General features: G+C 40.9%; 2 protein-coding genes across 2 annotated transcripts; both read left to right on the top strand.

The window, feature by feature from the left end:
* The first annotated feature begins 6,323 nt into the window (after positions 1–6,323).
* On the top strand, positions 6,324–11,336 carry LOC136247128 (uncharacterized). Its single transcript, XM_066038752.1, has 2 exons — positions 6,324–10,977; positions 11,028–11,336. Exons 1-2 carry the CDS (start codon positions 6,443–6,445, stop codon positions 11,191–11,193), a joined length of 4,701 nt encoding a protein of 1,566 aa, XP_065894824.1. The 5' UTR covers positions 6,324–6,442; the 3' UTR covers positions 11,194–11,336.
* LOC136248033 (uncharacterized) lies at positions 11,288–12,208 on the top strand. Its single transcript, XM_066039850.1, has one exon. The coding sequence runs from the start codon at positions 11,288–11,290 to the stop codon at positions 12,206–12,208; it is 921 nt and encodes a 306-aa protein (XP_065895922.1).
* The last annotated feature ends 4,892 nt before the right edge of the window (positions 12,209–17,100 follow it).

The following is a 17,100-nucleotide window of genomic DNA, read 5'->3' as shown; positions in this document are numbered from 1 at the left end:
TTTGTATTTGTAACGTAATCAATAAACATGACTTTCGATTGTGGATTTCATTTTAAAAGGCTCTGAAATGAATTGCTGCTGCATGCATGCATGGTTGTCACAAGAAATAATACAGTGCACAGGTACATGATAATGACATCTATAATCTGTGTCGGCCAGCAAGGGCAGTCTACATACCAAATTTGAAGAAAATCGCTCCAGCTATTTCCAAATTTCGTTTTAATTTCTTCGTTTTTTTCTTCCTCTTCTATTTCCTCTTAATTTCGCACACTTCGCAAAATCCGCCATAAAACACGAATGCGTGCTCCAATCGGGCTGAATTTCGTTACACTTAAAGAGCTCATTAAGGCGGATCTCAGTACCAACTTTGGTAGGAATCCGATTACCATTCACAAAGTTATGATCGATTATTCGCGTAAAATAAGGTCGAAGGTCTGTCACACCCACAGAGTAAACCGCTTGAAGGAATGAGCTGAAAAGTGCTATGTAGATGGAGTAACCATCGTAGGAGTGCCTTGTTGTGGTTTTAAAAGAATCTAGATAAAGACCATGGAGATATGACACAGAACCCAACCTGTGTCACAAATACGCAATCAATTTTTATGAATTAAAAAACTATTAGTTTTTACGCCTACCAGGAAAACCGCTTTGAGCATTGAACAATGAGCCGAAAATCGGTGTGTAGCTGGAATAATCATCATAGAAAGTCCTTGCAGTAGTACAGAAGAATCGGATTCCAAACCATTGAGTTATGATTCGAAAGTCAACTACGTGTAGCAAATGCGAGATCGAGATACTCTAATAGAACAGTCACCCTATTAGAGCATTCGGCTACGTTTATAACCTACTCCATTAAAGAATTATTTTAAATTGCAAGTTATTCTGTAGGAAGTTCAACTACAGTTAATCGTATAGACAATTCAGCTAGAAACAAGTCAGCCTGTAGTGAGATTAGCTAGAAGAAGTCACTATGTAAAGGGTTCAGCTACAAAGAACCACCCTATAGAGAGTTCAGCTGCAAACAAATCACCCTGTAGACAGTTCAGCTACGAAAAGATCACCCTGTGGAGAGTTCAGCTACAAAAAATTCACTCTGTAGAGAGATCAGCTAGAAAAAAAGAATTTACCTTGTAGAGAGTTCAGCTACAAAGAAACTATCATGTAGGGAGTTTAGCTGCAAACAAATCACCCTGTAGAAGTTCAGCTATGAAAAGATCACCCTGTAGAGAGTTCAGCTATGAAAAGATCACGCTGTAGAGAGTTCAGCTACAAACAATACACACTGTAGAGAGATCAGCTAGAAAAAAGAATTTACCTTGTAGAGAGTTCAGCTACAAAGAAACAATCATGCAGGGAGCTCAGCTGCAAACAAATCACCCTGTAGAAAGTTCAGCTTTGAAAAGATCACCCTGTAGAAAGTTCAGTTGGAAGAAGTCATCTTGTAGAGAGTTCAGCTACAAAGAAACCACCATGTACTGAGTTCAGCTGCAAACAAATCAACCTGTAGAGAATTCAGCTACAAATAAATCGCCCTGTAGAGAGATCAGTTAGAAACACTCACCCTGTAGTCAGATCAGTTAGAAGTTACCTTGTAGAGAGTTCAGTTACAAACAAATCACCATGTAGAGAGTTCAACTATAAACAGATAACCCTGCAGAGAGTTCAGCTAGAGTCAAGTCACCTTGTAGGGAAAATCCTGTAAAGAGTTCATCTACATACAAGCAAATCACCCTGTAGAGTGTTCAGCTACATTTTAAGTCACCCAGTAGAGAGATCAGCTGCAAAAAAAAGTTATCCTGTAGGGATTAATTGACATGTTATATATATTACATATATTTATTACATGTCAATTAATCCCTACAGGATAACTTTTTTTAGTCAAAGTATCTATAAAATCTGCTTCATCTTTTCTTCTTCCTGTGGTAAAGAAAAAAAGATAGGTTAAAAAGCCCCAAAGCCGGCCATAGGCCGGTTTTGGGGTATACAAATACAAAAAGAAGTGAAATCTAATCCAAAACAGCCAAGCTGTAAGAAAAGAGCGTGGCCCTCACAAAGGCTATGGTGAAAAAGATGTGAAATCCAAGGTAGTGGCCAGGAAATGGCTGTGATGGTAAGTTAATTGTAAAAATTTTAATAACAACAATTCAGGTGAATTTTGTGCCAAGACCAAGTGGCACCAAATTCACCTGAATTATTGTTATTAAAATTTTATCATTAACCTACCATCACAGTCATTTCTTGGCTGCCACCTTGGATTTCACATCTTTTTTCACCACAGCCTTTTTGAGGGTCTCACTTTTTTTACAACTTAGCTGTTTTGGTATAATTTGCATACTCTCAGTGGACTTACTTTTGTTAGCAATGTGAGCATGGTAAGTGAAATAAGGACAAACAAGATGGAACAAGTTCCTGAATGCACTCAACTCATTTACAGTGTCAGATGTACATGAAGTAGCAGCCATCAGCTATTGATAAAATGTAGTGGAAAACATGAAGAAATAAGACTGGTTCCCAGAAGAAATGAGACCAGTTTCCACAAACATAAACGAGGGTAAATATAAATTGTATATTGGACACTCTCTGTGTACTTACTTACAGATGTTAGCAATAAGAAGAATCTCCTATAGAACAGAGACTAAGTCTGTAATTCCTACCCTATTGAAAAGAAAATGAATAAAACAATCAGGCTTAATGCACTTACAGCTAGCTGTAAGTAATTAGAAGATGTGGTTGAACAACTCTGTGAAACAAGAACAAAACTGTCCACATATGGTCGCTATCAGATTCTTTAAAGGAAGCGGCTATTGAAGGAAACTAACACTGCAGATGTTGTACAGTGACAACCTGTAGAACTAAGCCGGAGGTCCGATACTAAACTAGTGTATCTCTGAAGAGATAATATACAAAAGAGCTGACCATGCATAGCTACTCTTACCGTTGATGGCTAACGAACTGTATCCACTCGTCATCTGCCATAAGCTGAGATAAATACGTACACAGCAACACCAAAGTTGAATCATTTGCAGGCTATCGTCATACAATACACAACAATACGGCTAAACCTATAGAGGAACTCACCTAATATCGGACGGGCTTCAAAATCGGACGCAATTACTCGAGCTACAACAGGAATTTTTGAACAACTTATATGTCTTTAGATAGTTCAAGGCTGTGGGACTTTGGGCACCAAGTATCAGCTTTCTCGGCTTCTTTGTCTGGTGGCAGCAGCCCTGCAAAGTCATTTCCGATTAATACGTATAATCGGAAAAAACAGTCGATTCACGGACACTCACCGTCTACATATCAGACTTGCATTCAATCAACAGTTTTCTACCTTGAAGTAGTAGAGTAACTCATCTACTTTCTAAATATCCCTGGTTTATTAAATCAAATCCTGTTAATCACGAATTACAAATCAAATAAAATGAGACGTCACTGGAGTTATAATCGCACCATAAATTTAAGTATACGGAAACTTGATAAAGTATACGTTGTTTGAGATACGTATACGGGAAATGTTCACCGTATACTTTTACAAACACCGTTTACTTCCGTATACTTAAATTCATAGTGCGATTATTACTCCAGTGACGTCTCATTTTATTTAATTTGTAATTCGTGATTAAAAGGATTTGAAATAAACCAGGGATATTTAGAAAGTAGATGAGTTACTCTAGTACTTCAAGGTAGAAAACTGTTGATTGAATGCAAGTCTGATATGTAGACGGTGAGTGTCCGTGAATCGACTGTTTTTCCGATTATACGTATTAATCGGAAATGACTTTGCAGGGCTGCTGCCACCAGACAAAGAAGCCGAGAAAGCTGATACTTGGTGCCCAAAGTCCCACAGCCTTGAACTATCTAAAGACATATAAGTTGTTCAAAAATTCCTGTTGTAGCTCGAGTAATTACGTCCGATTTTGGAGCCCGTCCGATTTTAGGTGAGTTACTCTAGTACAAGCTATCATTTTAGTCTAATACTTAATCCGCATCTAGAGTTGTTTTTGATTACTGCCATCGTAGGAATTGTCCACCACGTCGCCACTTCACCACTACAGCTAGCAGGGATGTACAGTTGTGGTCCATAACTATCATCGTACGCCGCCGTGGTTCATTGGATGATGGCGCCTATCGCGCACACTCTCTACATGAGATACGCCGTCATGATCACTCACATTTACAACCTCTGATGCAACAATAGCGAGAAAGATGGCAACTTAGTTGCATCTGATACGCATGCGCACACTACTGACCCCTTCAACTTTAAACAAGCATTGCTACGAACTTTTGCAGGTGTGCTAACTGTGCAAGAAAATCTGGATTTGTATGACTTAACTGACTCTTACGAAGAATTGATTGAATAATAATTTTTTCTGGTATTATATGCATGCTTTGCCGTATGAAAATCTGTGCTGAAACAAAGCTAATTATAGTGATTAACAGAAGTATACTCATTGTAAAATCAGCATGACTTTGTTTTGATACAGTAAAAAAATCTTAAGTCATGTGCTGTCTTTATAAACAAAAGTCCATGAATAATCGTTGATGAGATGGTGAAGCTAAAATGTTATCACATTTAGTTAAGTAAACAAAGCCATACAAAGAATGTGTAGCTATTAAAAGTATAATCTGTTTCCCATAATATAAGATGGGGCTTATACTAAGGTATAAGATAGTTAGTATAATGCAAGACTGTACTGAGATTATACCATCTTACATTCCTTTTTTTCCACAGTGAATGTGTGATCAAATTGTGTTAATTTTCTTAACTAAACCAGGTGTACATAAAGACCAAAGGGTGTTTACAAACACCAAGAAGCACTAGTAACTTTTTTAGCCATGAAACCACCATGAATAATCTATGAATTTTATGAATTACACCCTGAAAAGTGTTCATGGTATATTCATAGTGTCGGGGAAATTCCCATGAATTTATTACAATACTCCATGAAATACAAATGGATTTACACACAAGGGAGACATCAATGATCCTGCATTCCTTATGAAAAGTGCATGAATCACTTTGTTACCTATGAAAATATTTTTTTCCATTTTACATGGCTATAGAAACCCTATGAAAACAATTTCATCACTTCTTGGCGGAACTTTATGAAATGCGCATGAACTTGACTACAAGTAGATAATTTACATCACATTGATGATTTGCCATGCCATGAAAACCTATGAAATAACCATGAATATAACTTGTCTGGAATACAGTCTATGAAAACTACATGAATTGTTAATAACTCTAATTAATGCGTACCACGCGATACTGCTTAGTAACCAGTCAATCATAGCAACAGTGAAAGCTAAGGTGAAAGTACTAGTAGTTTAGTTGAGTAATTGAAGTAGTTTACAACGTGTAGTTTAAAGTAAGGAATCTATTTGACTCTTAGGGATGGTTTTGTTTTGGCTGAAATTGCTAGCTGTTCGTCTGAAGGTACGCCTGAAATCATGGGGGGGGGGCTAGGAGGCTGAAGCCCCCCTCGGTCTGCTGAGGGGGGGTTAGCCCCCCTGAGAATGATATCACGCCGAAATTATCCTTCTTGGAGTGGGGCTGAAAACCGCGATAAAGATCGAGATACTCAATTTTTTTTTTTTTACAAATTAATGACAAGATAAAACAGTACATAATAAACAAAAACAAATTATCCTACATATGGGCCTCAGCGACCTGCACAGCAATCGGTGCCTCAGCAATGGGACAGCGCAAACTGGACCTGGCACCGCGAATGCACATAATTGCAGACCTCAACAAAGAGAAGCTCAATTTACATCTCAGCCATCCCATCACTATTCCATAGGAAAGACTGTGCTTTGCACTTAAAAGGTTGGCCAATCTCTTATAAAACTGAGTAGCAGCATCACCCATTCCACCAGTAGTAGTAAAAATTAAGGGAGTAAATGAGGCATTCTCTACTTCATGAACCCGTTGTTGGTATTCACGTCTCTTTTCCTTGTCATGACGTCGGTATGCAGAGTGTAGGGGTTGATTTGACGATGCACTAGGGTTAAAAATTCTGACATCAAAGTATGACCTCTCAAATCATCCTCCCCAAAAACCATGTCATAGATAGTTAACTGTTACTGTACTTTAGCTATTATAAGTAACGCTATATTTAGTATGATGTAATGCTGTGCTATAATTGGAGTATGTAGTGTGTTATTAGATCGAGTGTGCGTGTTGTGGTATCCTTCCTTTCCCGATTAATCGTGTACAACAAGGAACCTGGTCTTCTTCTAAACGTCCCGATATCGATATCTGGTGCTGTATCCCAGGATCTGTTGCCTTACTCCAGGATTTCGCTTGTCCTTCGACATTATTTTTTAACCACTCATCTAGACGTCGTGGTACCGTGGCAAACCTAACGGTACCACTGAAGGCAAGCGATACCTTGTTGCGAACACTTGTTGTTGCTCTCATTTACCTTAGGTCAGGATGGAGGACATTCAACGGCACCGCGGTTCACGAAAAGGCTACCGCTCACACCTCACGAGATTGTTCGCTAATTCTGATGAACTGCTGAACACGGTCACTACCGACCTTACCGAAGAGACAAGGATTAAAACCTCTACAGCTCTGGAGTCGTTAATTCATCAATTTAATCGTAAGGAAAAGTTACTCACTGATTTAGACGCCAAGATCCTCTCACTCATTGAAAACGAGGATGAATTAGAGACGGAAGTTCTTGAAACCGAAGAGGTTCAGTGTAAAATAACAGAGACAGTTGGAAACATTAAGTCATTCATCAAAACATATTTGCAGAACAGCATTCAGCAGCCTACTCACTCAGAGCAACCTAGATCAAAACTACTGGACTCACAGCCAACACTAGCTACAAACTCAGAAGCCACTGGCGACACAGAAAGTAACTTGTCCATGACCCTGGAGACTGGTGCTTCACTACCTGCCCCTGTCCGTGACAGTAGTTCCACTGATAAGGAAGCAGCGGTAACATTGCACACCCTACAAGACAAGTCTATTGCCTCTGACACGGGTGCTACCCGACAAGACAGGTCTATTGCCCCTGGCAAGGGTGCTACTAACAGTGAAGGTGGAATAGCTATACGCCTACCAAAGCTTACAATCTCTGTGTTTGGAGGTGATCCATTAGACTGGCAGCCCTTTTGGGATAGTTATGAAGCAGCAATTCACAATAATTCACAGCTAACTGGTGCACAGAAGCTAACTTACCTACGTGCCCAATTACGTGGTGATGCTGCCCAAGTTATTGCTGGACTTCCGCTTACCTCTTCTAGCTACCAGCACTCTGTTGAAGTTTTACAGAAACGTTTTGGTCAAAATCACCTACTGGTTAGTTCACACATCCAGGCGTTAATTGACCTTTCAACTCCAACAGACACCTTAGAGGGCTTAAGACGGTTTCATGACCTGATTGAAAGCCACATCCGTAGCTTGGCTTCCCTAGGAAAGAAAACTGACTCTTACAGTGCAATGCTTGTCCCCTTCCTGCTAAGAAAGCTACCAGTCAACACCATCAGAAACATAGCTAGAGCTCGTGAAAACAGTGATTGGACTATAGAGGAACTTCAAGCAGCCCTACTTAAGGAAATCAGAATATTTGAAACCAGTCTCCATAGTGTCATACCCCGAAGATCGAAGAGTTCTGAAGGTGCCTCAACTCTTCCAACAGCTGCCTTTCATGCAAATGTTAAGGGCACATCAACCAACCACAGTCAACGCCCTAGTTGCAGCTACTGCAAGAACACTACACACAATTCCAGCAACTGTGATACAATTAAGACGCAACAAGCAAGAGTAGATTTCATCAAACAAAATAACCTATGTTTCAATTGTCTGGGCCATCACAGGGTGTCTAGGTGCACTTCAAAGACACGTTGCCGGCTATGCAGAAGGAAACATCATACCAGCCTCTGCACCAATAACACGGATGATTCAGCTAGTAGAGCATCCAGCCAGACAGCACCACGTGGAACTCTTCAAAGTCCGGCCACCACCAATCCTACTAGTAATCCACCAACTATGAATCCGTCGGCTAACAACTCCAATCCAGCTCAAAATACACCGCCAGTAGCATCCTTGACAATATCAACAACTGCAACTCTACAATCTATACAGTTGACAAAGGAGCCTATCTGTTTGCTGAAGACAGCAGTTGCTACAGTCGCCCATGAAGGCACTCAAGTGGACGCAAACATTCTATTCGATGAAGGCTCCCAACGTTCCTTCGCAACACAAATATTAATCGACAAGCTACGATTGCAGCCTCATCAGACAGAATTAATACAACTCTCTACATTTGGATCTCCTAACCCACAAGTAAAGAAACTGAATGTCGCAAGTCTTCAAGTGATCACTAAATCAGGTACACCTATCTCCATAACTGTTTTAATTGTTCCCTCCATAGCCACACCCTTGGAGAACACAGTAGAAACATCCTGTTTGACTGATCTACCTCACCTCAAGGGACTTCAGTTAGCACATCCAGTAACCAGATCTGACAGCTTTGAAATTTCATTGTTAATTGGTGCTAACCACTATTGGGACTTCGTGGGTGACCACACTGTTCGTGGCAATGGGCCTACTGCAATCAGTTCTAAACTTGGATACCTCTTGTCAGGTCCACTTTCAATTACAAACCCACAGCAACCAAGGAACATCACCAATCTAATGTGTATGATAACCAATAGCAGACAAGAAGAGGAGGAACTGCAACACATGTGGTCTGTTGAATCTATTGGTATTTCTCAATCAACCCCACTTGATCCCGACGAACAATTTTTTCAGAATTATTCTTCAACCGCTATTTCCCGGTGTGCTGACGGCTCATACATGGCAAGGCTCCCATGGAAAGAACAACATCCTCCACTACCAACTAATTTCAACATATCTCAGAAGAGAACCACCTCATTAGTGCGACGACTAGCCCAAACACCACACATGCTATCAACGTATGATGCTATCATTTCTGACCAGTTAAAACGTGGATTCATTGAAAGAGTACAGACATCTAATACATCCACTGGCGTCCACTACATTCCACACCATGCTGTGCGAAAGGATTCGGTGACTACGCCTATTCGTATTGTGTTTGATTGCAGCTGCAGTGAGTCTAGATCCTCCGCAAGTCTCAATGATTGTCTTGAACCAGGTCCTACGCTACTAAATGATCTGTGCTCAATCATCCTCCGATTTCGTCTACACAATTACGGATTTGCTACAGACATCGAGAAGGCCTTTCTCCAAATCAAACTACATCATAATGATCGAGATTACACAAGATTCTTGTGGCTCTCCGACACAAGTAATCCCAACAGTGAACTCATAACATACCGCTTTCAAGCAGTATTATTTGGGGCAACCTCCTCCCCATTCATCCTGAATGCAGTTCTACGTCATCATTTGCAACAGTATCAAACAACTGTAGCAGATGACATCACTCAAAACCTTTATGTTGATAACATCATTTCAGGTTGTTCATCAGCAGAGACTGCTACACAGTACTACCAACAAGCTCGACAAATCATGAAAGAGGCAAACTTCAACTTACGCAGTTGGGCATCCAACAGTTCTGTATTGAACACTCTTGCTGCACAGGATGCTACCGCAGACCCTAATACAACTGTTAACATCCTTGGCATTCAGTGGTCAACTCATGATGATCAACTACACCTTACTCCTAGCAAACTTGCCAACATCAATAACTTAGTCACCAAGCGTGAAGTCTTACAGCAGTCCTGCAAAGTGTTTGATCCCATAGGGCTTGCTACTCCTGTTACAATTAGAGCTAAAATGCTCATTCAAAGGCTCTGGAAGGAGAGTGTGGACTGGGATGAACCATTGAGTGATATCCTATGTCAAGAATGGTCCTCAATTTTTACAGATTTAGTCTCTGTTAGTGAGCTAGCAATTCCACGCCAGTACTACAGCTGTGAATCTAAAATGACCAATGCTGAACTACATCTGTTTTGTGATGCTAACATCAAGGCCTATGGCACCATCGCCTTTTTTCGTCAGAAGGATGAAACCACCTTTGTGATGGCAAGAGGAAGAGTGGCTCCTTTGAAACCTCTTACAGTACCACAACTTGAACTACTAGGAGCACTCACAGCAACACGACTTAGTGATTATCTTCAAACTTCCTTCACACGACACAAATTCAAGTCACATTTTTGGACTGACAGTCAAATAGTGCTGTACTGGATACAGGGAAATAAAAAGCTGAAGCCATTTGTACAACACCGTGTTAGTGAAATCCAACTAATTACACAGAAGTATGACGCCACTTGGCACTACTGTCCGACAGCCGATAACCCTGCTGACATGATCACTAGAGGGTCCAGTACCAGTCAACTTTCATCTTCTTTACTCTGGAACAAAGGCCCACCATGGTTAACTAATGACAGCAATTGGCCACAATGGACCCCTTCCTCAACCTTCCACTTACATGTGGCAGCCATCACCTGTGAGGAATTTATACCTGCAGCTCCACAACCATTGTCATCATCCCCAACCATCAGTCTTCACAACATCATCGATCCCAACAATTACAGCAGCTTGGGAAAATTGCTAAGAGTCTCAGCCTATGTTTACAGGTTCATTACAGCCATCAGGAAACACAATGACTGCCAGTGTGAGCAACTTACAGCTACAGAAATTGACCTTGCCAGAATACAGTGGATAAAGAACAGCCAGTATCAGATTTATGCAACTGAGATATCCAACCTTAATTCCCCTAACTCCAGTAACAAACAGTCTACACTAGTACGTCAACTACGATTGTTCATCGACAGTAATGGCCTACTTCGATGCGGTGGGAGAATCCATAACGCTCCGTTGACACAACTAGCCAAATTTCCATATCTATTACCTCCAAAACATCCGTTTACAGCTTTAGTAGTGTATGCTGCACATGTTAAACTCTACCACTCGGGAGTTGGAACTACAGTAACAGCCCTGCGCCAGTCCTATTGGATACCAAGAGCCAGACAGTACGTGAGATCACTTCTCCGTCGATGTGTAATATGCAGAAAACATTCAGGCAAACCATACACAGCCCCAGACCCAGCTCCTTTACCAAAGGCAAGATTGCAGAATGTACAGCCGTTCTCAGTGACTGGGGTGGACTTCACCGGAGCTCTCTATGTGTACAACCGAGGCGAGGAAATCAAGGTATATGTATGCTTATTCACATGTGCTACCAGTAGGGCAGTACATCTGGAGGTAGTTGCTGATTTGTCGACAGAGACATTTATCCTGGCCTTTCGTCGTTTTACTGGACGCAGGTCAACACCTCATCTGATGATATCTGATAATGCCACCACCTTCCAGGCAGCAGCTGAAGAGTTAAAGGCCCTATATTTGTCTCAGGAAATAAGAACAGTGCTAAGCCATGAAGGAGTGACCTGGAAATTCATCCCGAAAAAGGCCCCATGGTTTGGGGGATTTTGGGAGCGCCTGATAGGCCTCACAAAATCCGCAATCAAGAAAGTGCTTGGAAGAGCCCACATTTCTCTAGAGGTTCTGCAAACAATTGTGGTAGAAGTGGAGGCCCTGATGAATGATCGGCCTTTGACATACGTGTCTGATGACCCAAAGGATCCTGAACCATTAACACCCTCCCACTTGTTATCTGGAAGGAGAATCACAAGCTTACCACATGAACAGAGAACTATGGATGAGGTTAGTGATCCAAGTTACAACGAACACGATCGTCTCTCCAAAGATGCAAAGACTCAAGGCTTGCTGTTACAACACTTTACAACGAGGTGGAGGAATGAATATTTAACTTCCCTCCGGGAATTTCATCGCACGTCTGGAAGCAATGAATGCAAAATTGCTGTGGGGGATGTTGTGCTTGTGCACGATGATGGGCCTCGCGTCAAATGGAGATTGGCTGTTGTCGAGGAATTGACATATGGAGGTGACGGTTTGGTGAGAGCCGCAAACATTAGGACCAGTACAGGTCAAACAAATAGACCTATTGTCAGGCTGGTCCCACTTGAAGTATCTGCTCAAGGCAAGGACACTGTCTGTAGTAAGGACAACAAACTGGATTGTGAGGTCGAGAAGACAAGTTCAACGAGTAATAGTCAAGTGGATATCCCCGAAGAAGTTATTGAAACGCGTCCTACAAGGAGCTCAGCTAGTAAGGCTCGAGAAAGATTAACACAGTGGGCTAACATTCTTTCGGGGGCCCCGGAGGATGTCATAGATAGTTAACTGTTACTGTACTTTAGCTATTATAAGTAACGCTATATTTAGTATGATGTAATGCTGTGCTATAATTGGAGTATGTAGTGTGTTATTAGATCGAGTGTGCGTGTTGTGGTATCCTTCCTTTCCCGATTAATCGTGTACAACAAGGAACCTGGTCTTCTTCTAAACGTCCCGATATCGATAAACCATTAGCTGCAATGTCAAGCCTTGCGTTATCATCACGATTAGCTGTTTTGTATTGAAGGGTCTCACCAGAAAGAGGCTGAAGGTGGGGTTCAGTGACAACATTGTTACAGACCTCGGAAAGTAAATTGGCAGTTAGATCACGCACTTCATTATGTCTCAGAGAAGGAAACCCGCCCTTTGGGCAAGACAGAACATGTTCTATGGTAAAAGAGTGACCACAGGCACAGGAAGTAGGGCAGGCAGATGGTAGTCAATGATAGCCAAGCGAAATTGCATCACGAAAAGCAGTTTTATGAAGCACAAAATTATGCGACTTCAATGGAAGACAAGAGAGCCAATTCGATGCACCCTTCTCCTGAGCCAACATGACCGAGGAACGCATGCTAGGAGGAAGTTCATGGAACAAGTGATTGGCAGATTGAAGTTGCTCTTGATGGCTCCTCAGTACAGTGATACTTGGATTGCAAGTGAACCTGTGCATCAAGACAGTCACCTAGTTGATGTACCTGAGAGATAATCAAGCCAACGAGACCAGCATTTACTTCTACAGAGCAGGAACGCTGCTGTGACACAACAATCGAAGGATCACACACACCAAGGCCTCCTAGCCGCACAAGCAAGGCAAATAGCTTTCTCTCAACATCACCAGGGACAGTTCGACCCAATAGACTAGGAAGGAAAACAGATTTAACAAAATGTTCAAGAGGAAGGAAAAGGTCTGTAGAACAAGAAGAAACACGAAAAAAATAGTTCCATCGGAAAGAGAGACCATGACAAAAAGCAGCATAGGAAGCATGAGGTTGTGTTTCGGCAAAGAGGCTCAAGGTCTTAAGATCATCAATCCAGCCATCCACTTTACGTCTCAAAAAATAGCTGTTCAAAGGCAGGAGTGCCAATTACACCTCCCAGATAATGGTGTCCTTCAGCAGTAACCTGAATGTCACAGTCTCCAAAGATTGTTCTAGCATCAGTTAAAACAGTTTCCTTGACTATCAAGATAGTTTTAGTAGCATTTGGAAAATAGCCATAACGGGGCCCTACAGAAGATAACAAATCCCACCATTGCTTAAGCTTGGAAAGCTTGCCACCAGCAGCAGAGTCATCAGCATACCAGCACTGCTTTACTAGACCAGTAAGACGAGAAATCAAGGGCAAAGTACCAATAGTGTACATAGCCATAGCGAGAGGATCACCCTGGGTAGTCCCTTCACTAGAAAAGATGGTACGACCTCCAGTAAACAAAAAAAGCATCAGTACGATAAGTGTTAATTAAAATGGGAGCAAGAGAAGGGCAGAGGACCTCAACGTTTCGGAGTGTTACTTGACGATTTAACTCATTGAAGGCATTCTTAGCATCAACAAGGAGAACACCATCAACCTCAGGCAAGGTACGTACACTTATGTGCACGTACCTTGTACATTAGCGTAAAAACCCTGTTGGGTGTTTGCTAATCAATAAATAAATAAAAAATAATAATAGTGAAATATTTGTTTCATTGCATGGACAGCAGCTTCACAACCACCCGGCATTTGACCAGCACATAATTGAGAGGATCCTGCAGCCTGCTGTAAATCACGCCCTATAATTCTCATCACGGTGGGGTCTATTCTACGGAACGGAACGGAACGGAAGGATGGACTAAACTGCGGAACGGAATGCTTTCTCAGATTGAAGCTTGCAGCTTACCATTGCTGTACAAGTTATCAGTGGCACTTCCAGCAGGTATTAAATCAAACGTACCCCACGAAAGATAAAACGAATTTAAGGATCGATTGTGGGTTCTTGCTGTTGGTTGTCATTTATAGTAACGAAATACTAATTGTGGGAATAGCTGTCTCAGTGTGTTCATCTTCGGATATATCAAGTAGGGAACTTAATGCATGACTTGTTTTTACTAGTATGTGAGTTATTTTTACTTACTTGACTTTAGAATGTACAGTCTGAGGCCCAGCCTTTCTAATCGGCATAAATCAGTATGTACACTACAAAGGAAACAAGTATGGTGACAAGCTGAATCAACTCAGTCTAAGCAGAATCTAAAGGAATTTTGTGCAGTGTGTGAGGAGCAAACATTCAGATACCTCAAGGAGGCTATATTGTGTGAACATCAATGATTCATTAACAGAGTAGTGGACTATTGTCAGATATCTCAGCCTGAGTACTGAGTTGAATTCTGGATGGGGTCTATTTTACAGAATGGAATGCTTTCTGAATCAACTTGCAGCTTGGCTAACTGCTATCATTGCTGAAATTGCATTTTATCAGTGGAACCTCCAGGAAAATGGAATAAGATAATTATAAAACATTAATTAAGTGATTGTTTAGGTAATCATGACTTTATTCAGTCTAATAAACAATATAAGGTTGATTGAGTGAGGTATCACTTTCAGAATGTTCAGACGACCAGTGATGAGATGCATGGATTCATCGAATTTTTGTTGTGGTTGGAGACATTAAATATCCAAAAGCAAACTGACTGTATAATATTAATTCACTTTCTTTATATTTTCTCAATTTTGAGCCTTTATACAAATAATTGAATTTTCCTTGTCAATAGAAATCCTAGAATAAGATGGGAGAGAAATTTATCTTTGTTTACCTATACTGTACAACCAATTGGAGTTCGTAATACTGATTTGTATGGGGGAGAGTGTCTAACTCTCAGTGTGGCCTGTACAAACACCCTGCGTAAAGTTCACCTTTCATCAAATCAACACCTTTACTGGGGGATAGAAAACTGTTGATTAGTATTGCTGAAGAAGGTAAAGCCTTTGTTCTGAAATAAGGCCGAGGTGTTACTTTAAGCAGGGTGTTTGGTGAATGCATTCAAGTTAGACACTCTCCATCTTATTATGAACTCTTGGTACAACTTCAAAGGAAAATGAAGAAACATACAGATGAATCAATAAAATCACTACAGTAAGGTGAATTACAGACTAGTGAGATCTTGGTTAATTAATGACAGTGGTTGGAAATTAAGTATAGTAGTTTCTTGTTCTTGAATATGTTGCAAAGTGGAAGTACAAATCAAAATGGGATATCAATTTCATTATGAAAAAATTGTATGCATAAATAATCTAGCATTACTATTTCATTTGTCCTCCACTTAAACATGCTACAACAGTACTAGTGTCAGTACATTGGCAGTGAGTCTACCTTGAAATTTCAACTCTAGAGTAGATCCAACACAGGACAGCCTGCACTGTAACAAATACATGTGATCCCATTGTAATTTCATGAACCAGCTGGACTGGGAATCACTTGAAAATAGACGAAAAAATTTAACCTGTTTTGTTTGAAGTGAAGCACGTGAAATGTTACACTTAAGAAATCCTAGGATTCTTAGGTGGTATGTAATTAATGTGAGTGTTCCATTTCAGGTCTGACTAGATACATTGAAATTACACACACATCCTGGTCCAAATCACGTTTGCCTGGTGGCTACGGGCATGGTTTCACATGCGGCTTATAATAGAGATTTGGCTGATCTTGGAGTTTTGGCATTTAGCCTGATTCAAGGCTAGCAGTCAGACACATCCTTGAATTGTGCAACAGATAAAATCAGCTCACTATTGAATACGGCATTAGTCCACTGCACCAGCCGTTAATATATAAATAACTCCATGCATACACTTCAGTGATGTTTGCAGAATATACCCTCCTTGCAGTCTGCCAAAATATTTGCTCCTCACACACTGCACAAAATTCTTCAAGTTTTAATTCAGCTGGCTTTCCTGTTACCAGTATCTTCCTGTTACCAGTATCTTCCTGCTTGCTTTATTTATACACTGACTTATGACTTGAAAGACCGGCCCAGACTGTTTTCTAAAGTATAAATAAGAAAAACAGCTCACATAAAGTTCCCTTCCGTATGGATGAACATCACTGATACAGCTCATCCCACAATAATACTTCGTTACTAATGACAACCAACAAAAACCCACAATCGATCCATTAATTCTTTCTATCTTATGTTTAATCACCCACTGGAGATGCCACTGCTAACTTATAAGGGAAGTTTCAGCAATGGTAAGTTGCAAGCTTCAATTTGAGAAAGCGTTCTGTTCCGTGGTTTAGTCCATCATTCCGTTCCGTTCCGTTCCGTTCCGTAGAATAGTCCCCACCTCTCATCACAACCTTTCCAATAATTCTTCGCAAAACTTCACCCACACCAATAGGGCAAACACCAGGACGCTTGTCAAGAGGAATTAGGCGACAAGCACAGTAAGCGGATAAATATTTTGAATTAACATAAAAGGTGGAAATACGATGGGCAAAAGCAGAAATAACTGCACACAAGTCATTAGAAGCATCACCAAACGCTGTACAAAGATGTCTCCAAGCATGAGCATTAAGACCAGAAGGTCTGCAGCACGACCATAAGGATGTTTTTCACGCAATACATCAAACACAGTTTTGGGAGAACCATCAGACAAGGAACCCACTACATGATCCAAGTTAAGAGGGCCACAGTCGCAAGAAGGAGACAGACAGCGAAGAGCAGCATTAACATGGCCCTGAGTCATAAGGTGGGAAAACCTGGAAGAATGAGTATGATCATCACAGGAAGGACGATAGCGAGGTGAAGCAGATAGATATTTCTGTATGACAATCCCTTCATTAAATAAAGCTAAAAAATCACCCTTAAGCCAAAGATCAAGTAGTCTCTGAAGGCAAGAGCAAACTACTCGAAAACTGAGTTTGGACT

The sequence above is a fragment of the Dysidea avara genome, chromosome 2 (genome assembly GCF_963678975.1).
Source record: "Dysidea avara chromosome 2, odDysAvar1.4, whole genome shotgun sequence".
NCBI lineage: Eukaryota > Metazoa > Porifera > Demospongiae > Dictyoceratida > Dysideidae > Dysidea > Dysidea avara.
The sequence above is the reverse complement of the archived record's forward strand: the minus strand, read 5'-3'. Positions and strand labels throughout refer to the sequence as shown.

What these genes read in the sequence shown, in the direction of transcription:
- LOC136247128 (XM_066038752.1), top strand. Translation starts at nt 6,443, where the DNA reads ATGGAGGACATTCAACGGCACCGCGGTTCACGAAAAGGCTACCGCTCA. An exon ending in TGGATACCAAGAGCCAGACA is followed by an intron (nt 10,978 to 11,027) that starts GTACGTGAGATC and finishes GAAAACATTCAG; the next exon opens with GCAAACCATACACAGCCCCA.
- LOC136248033 (XM_066039850.1), top strand. Translation starts at nt 11,288, where the DNA reads ATGATATCTGATAATGCCACCACCTTCCAGGCAGCAGCTGAAGAGTTA.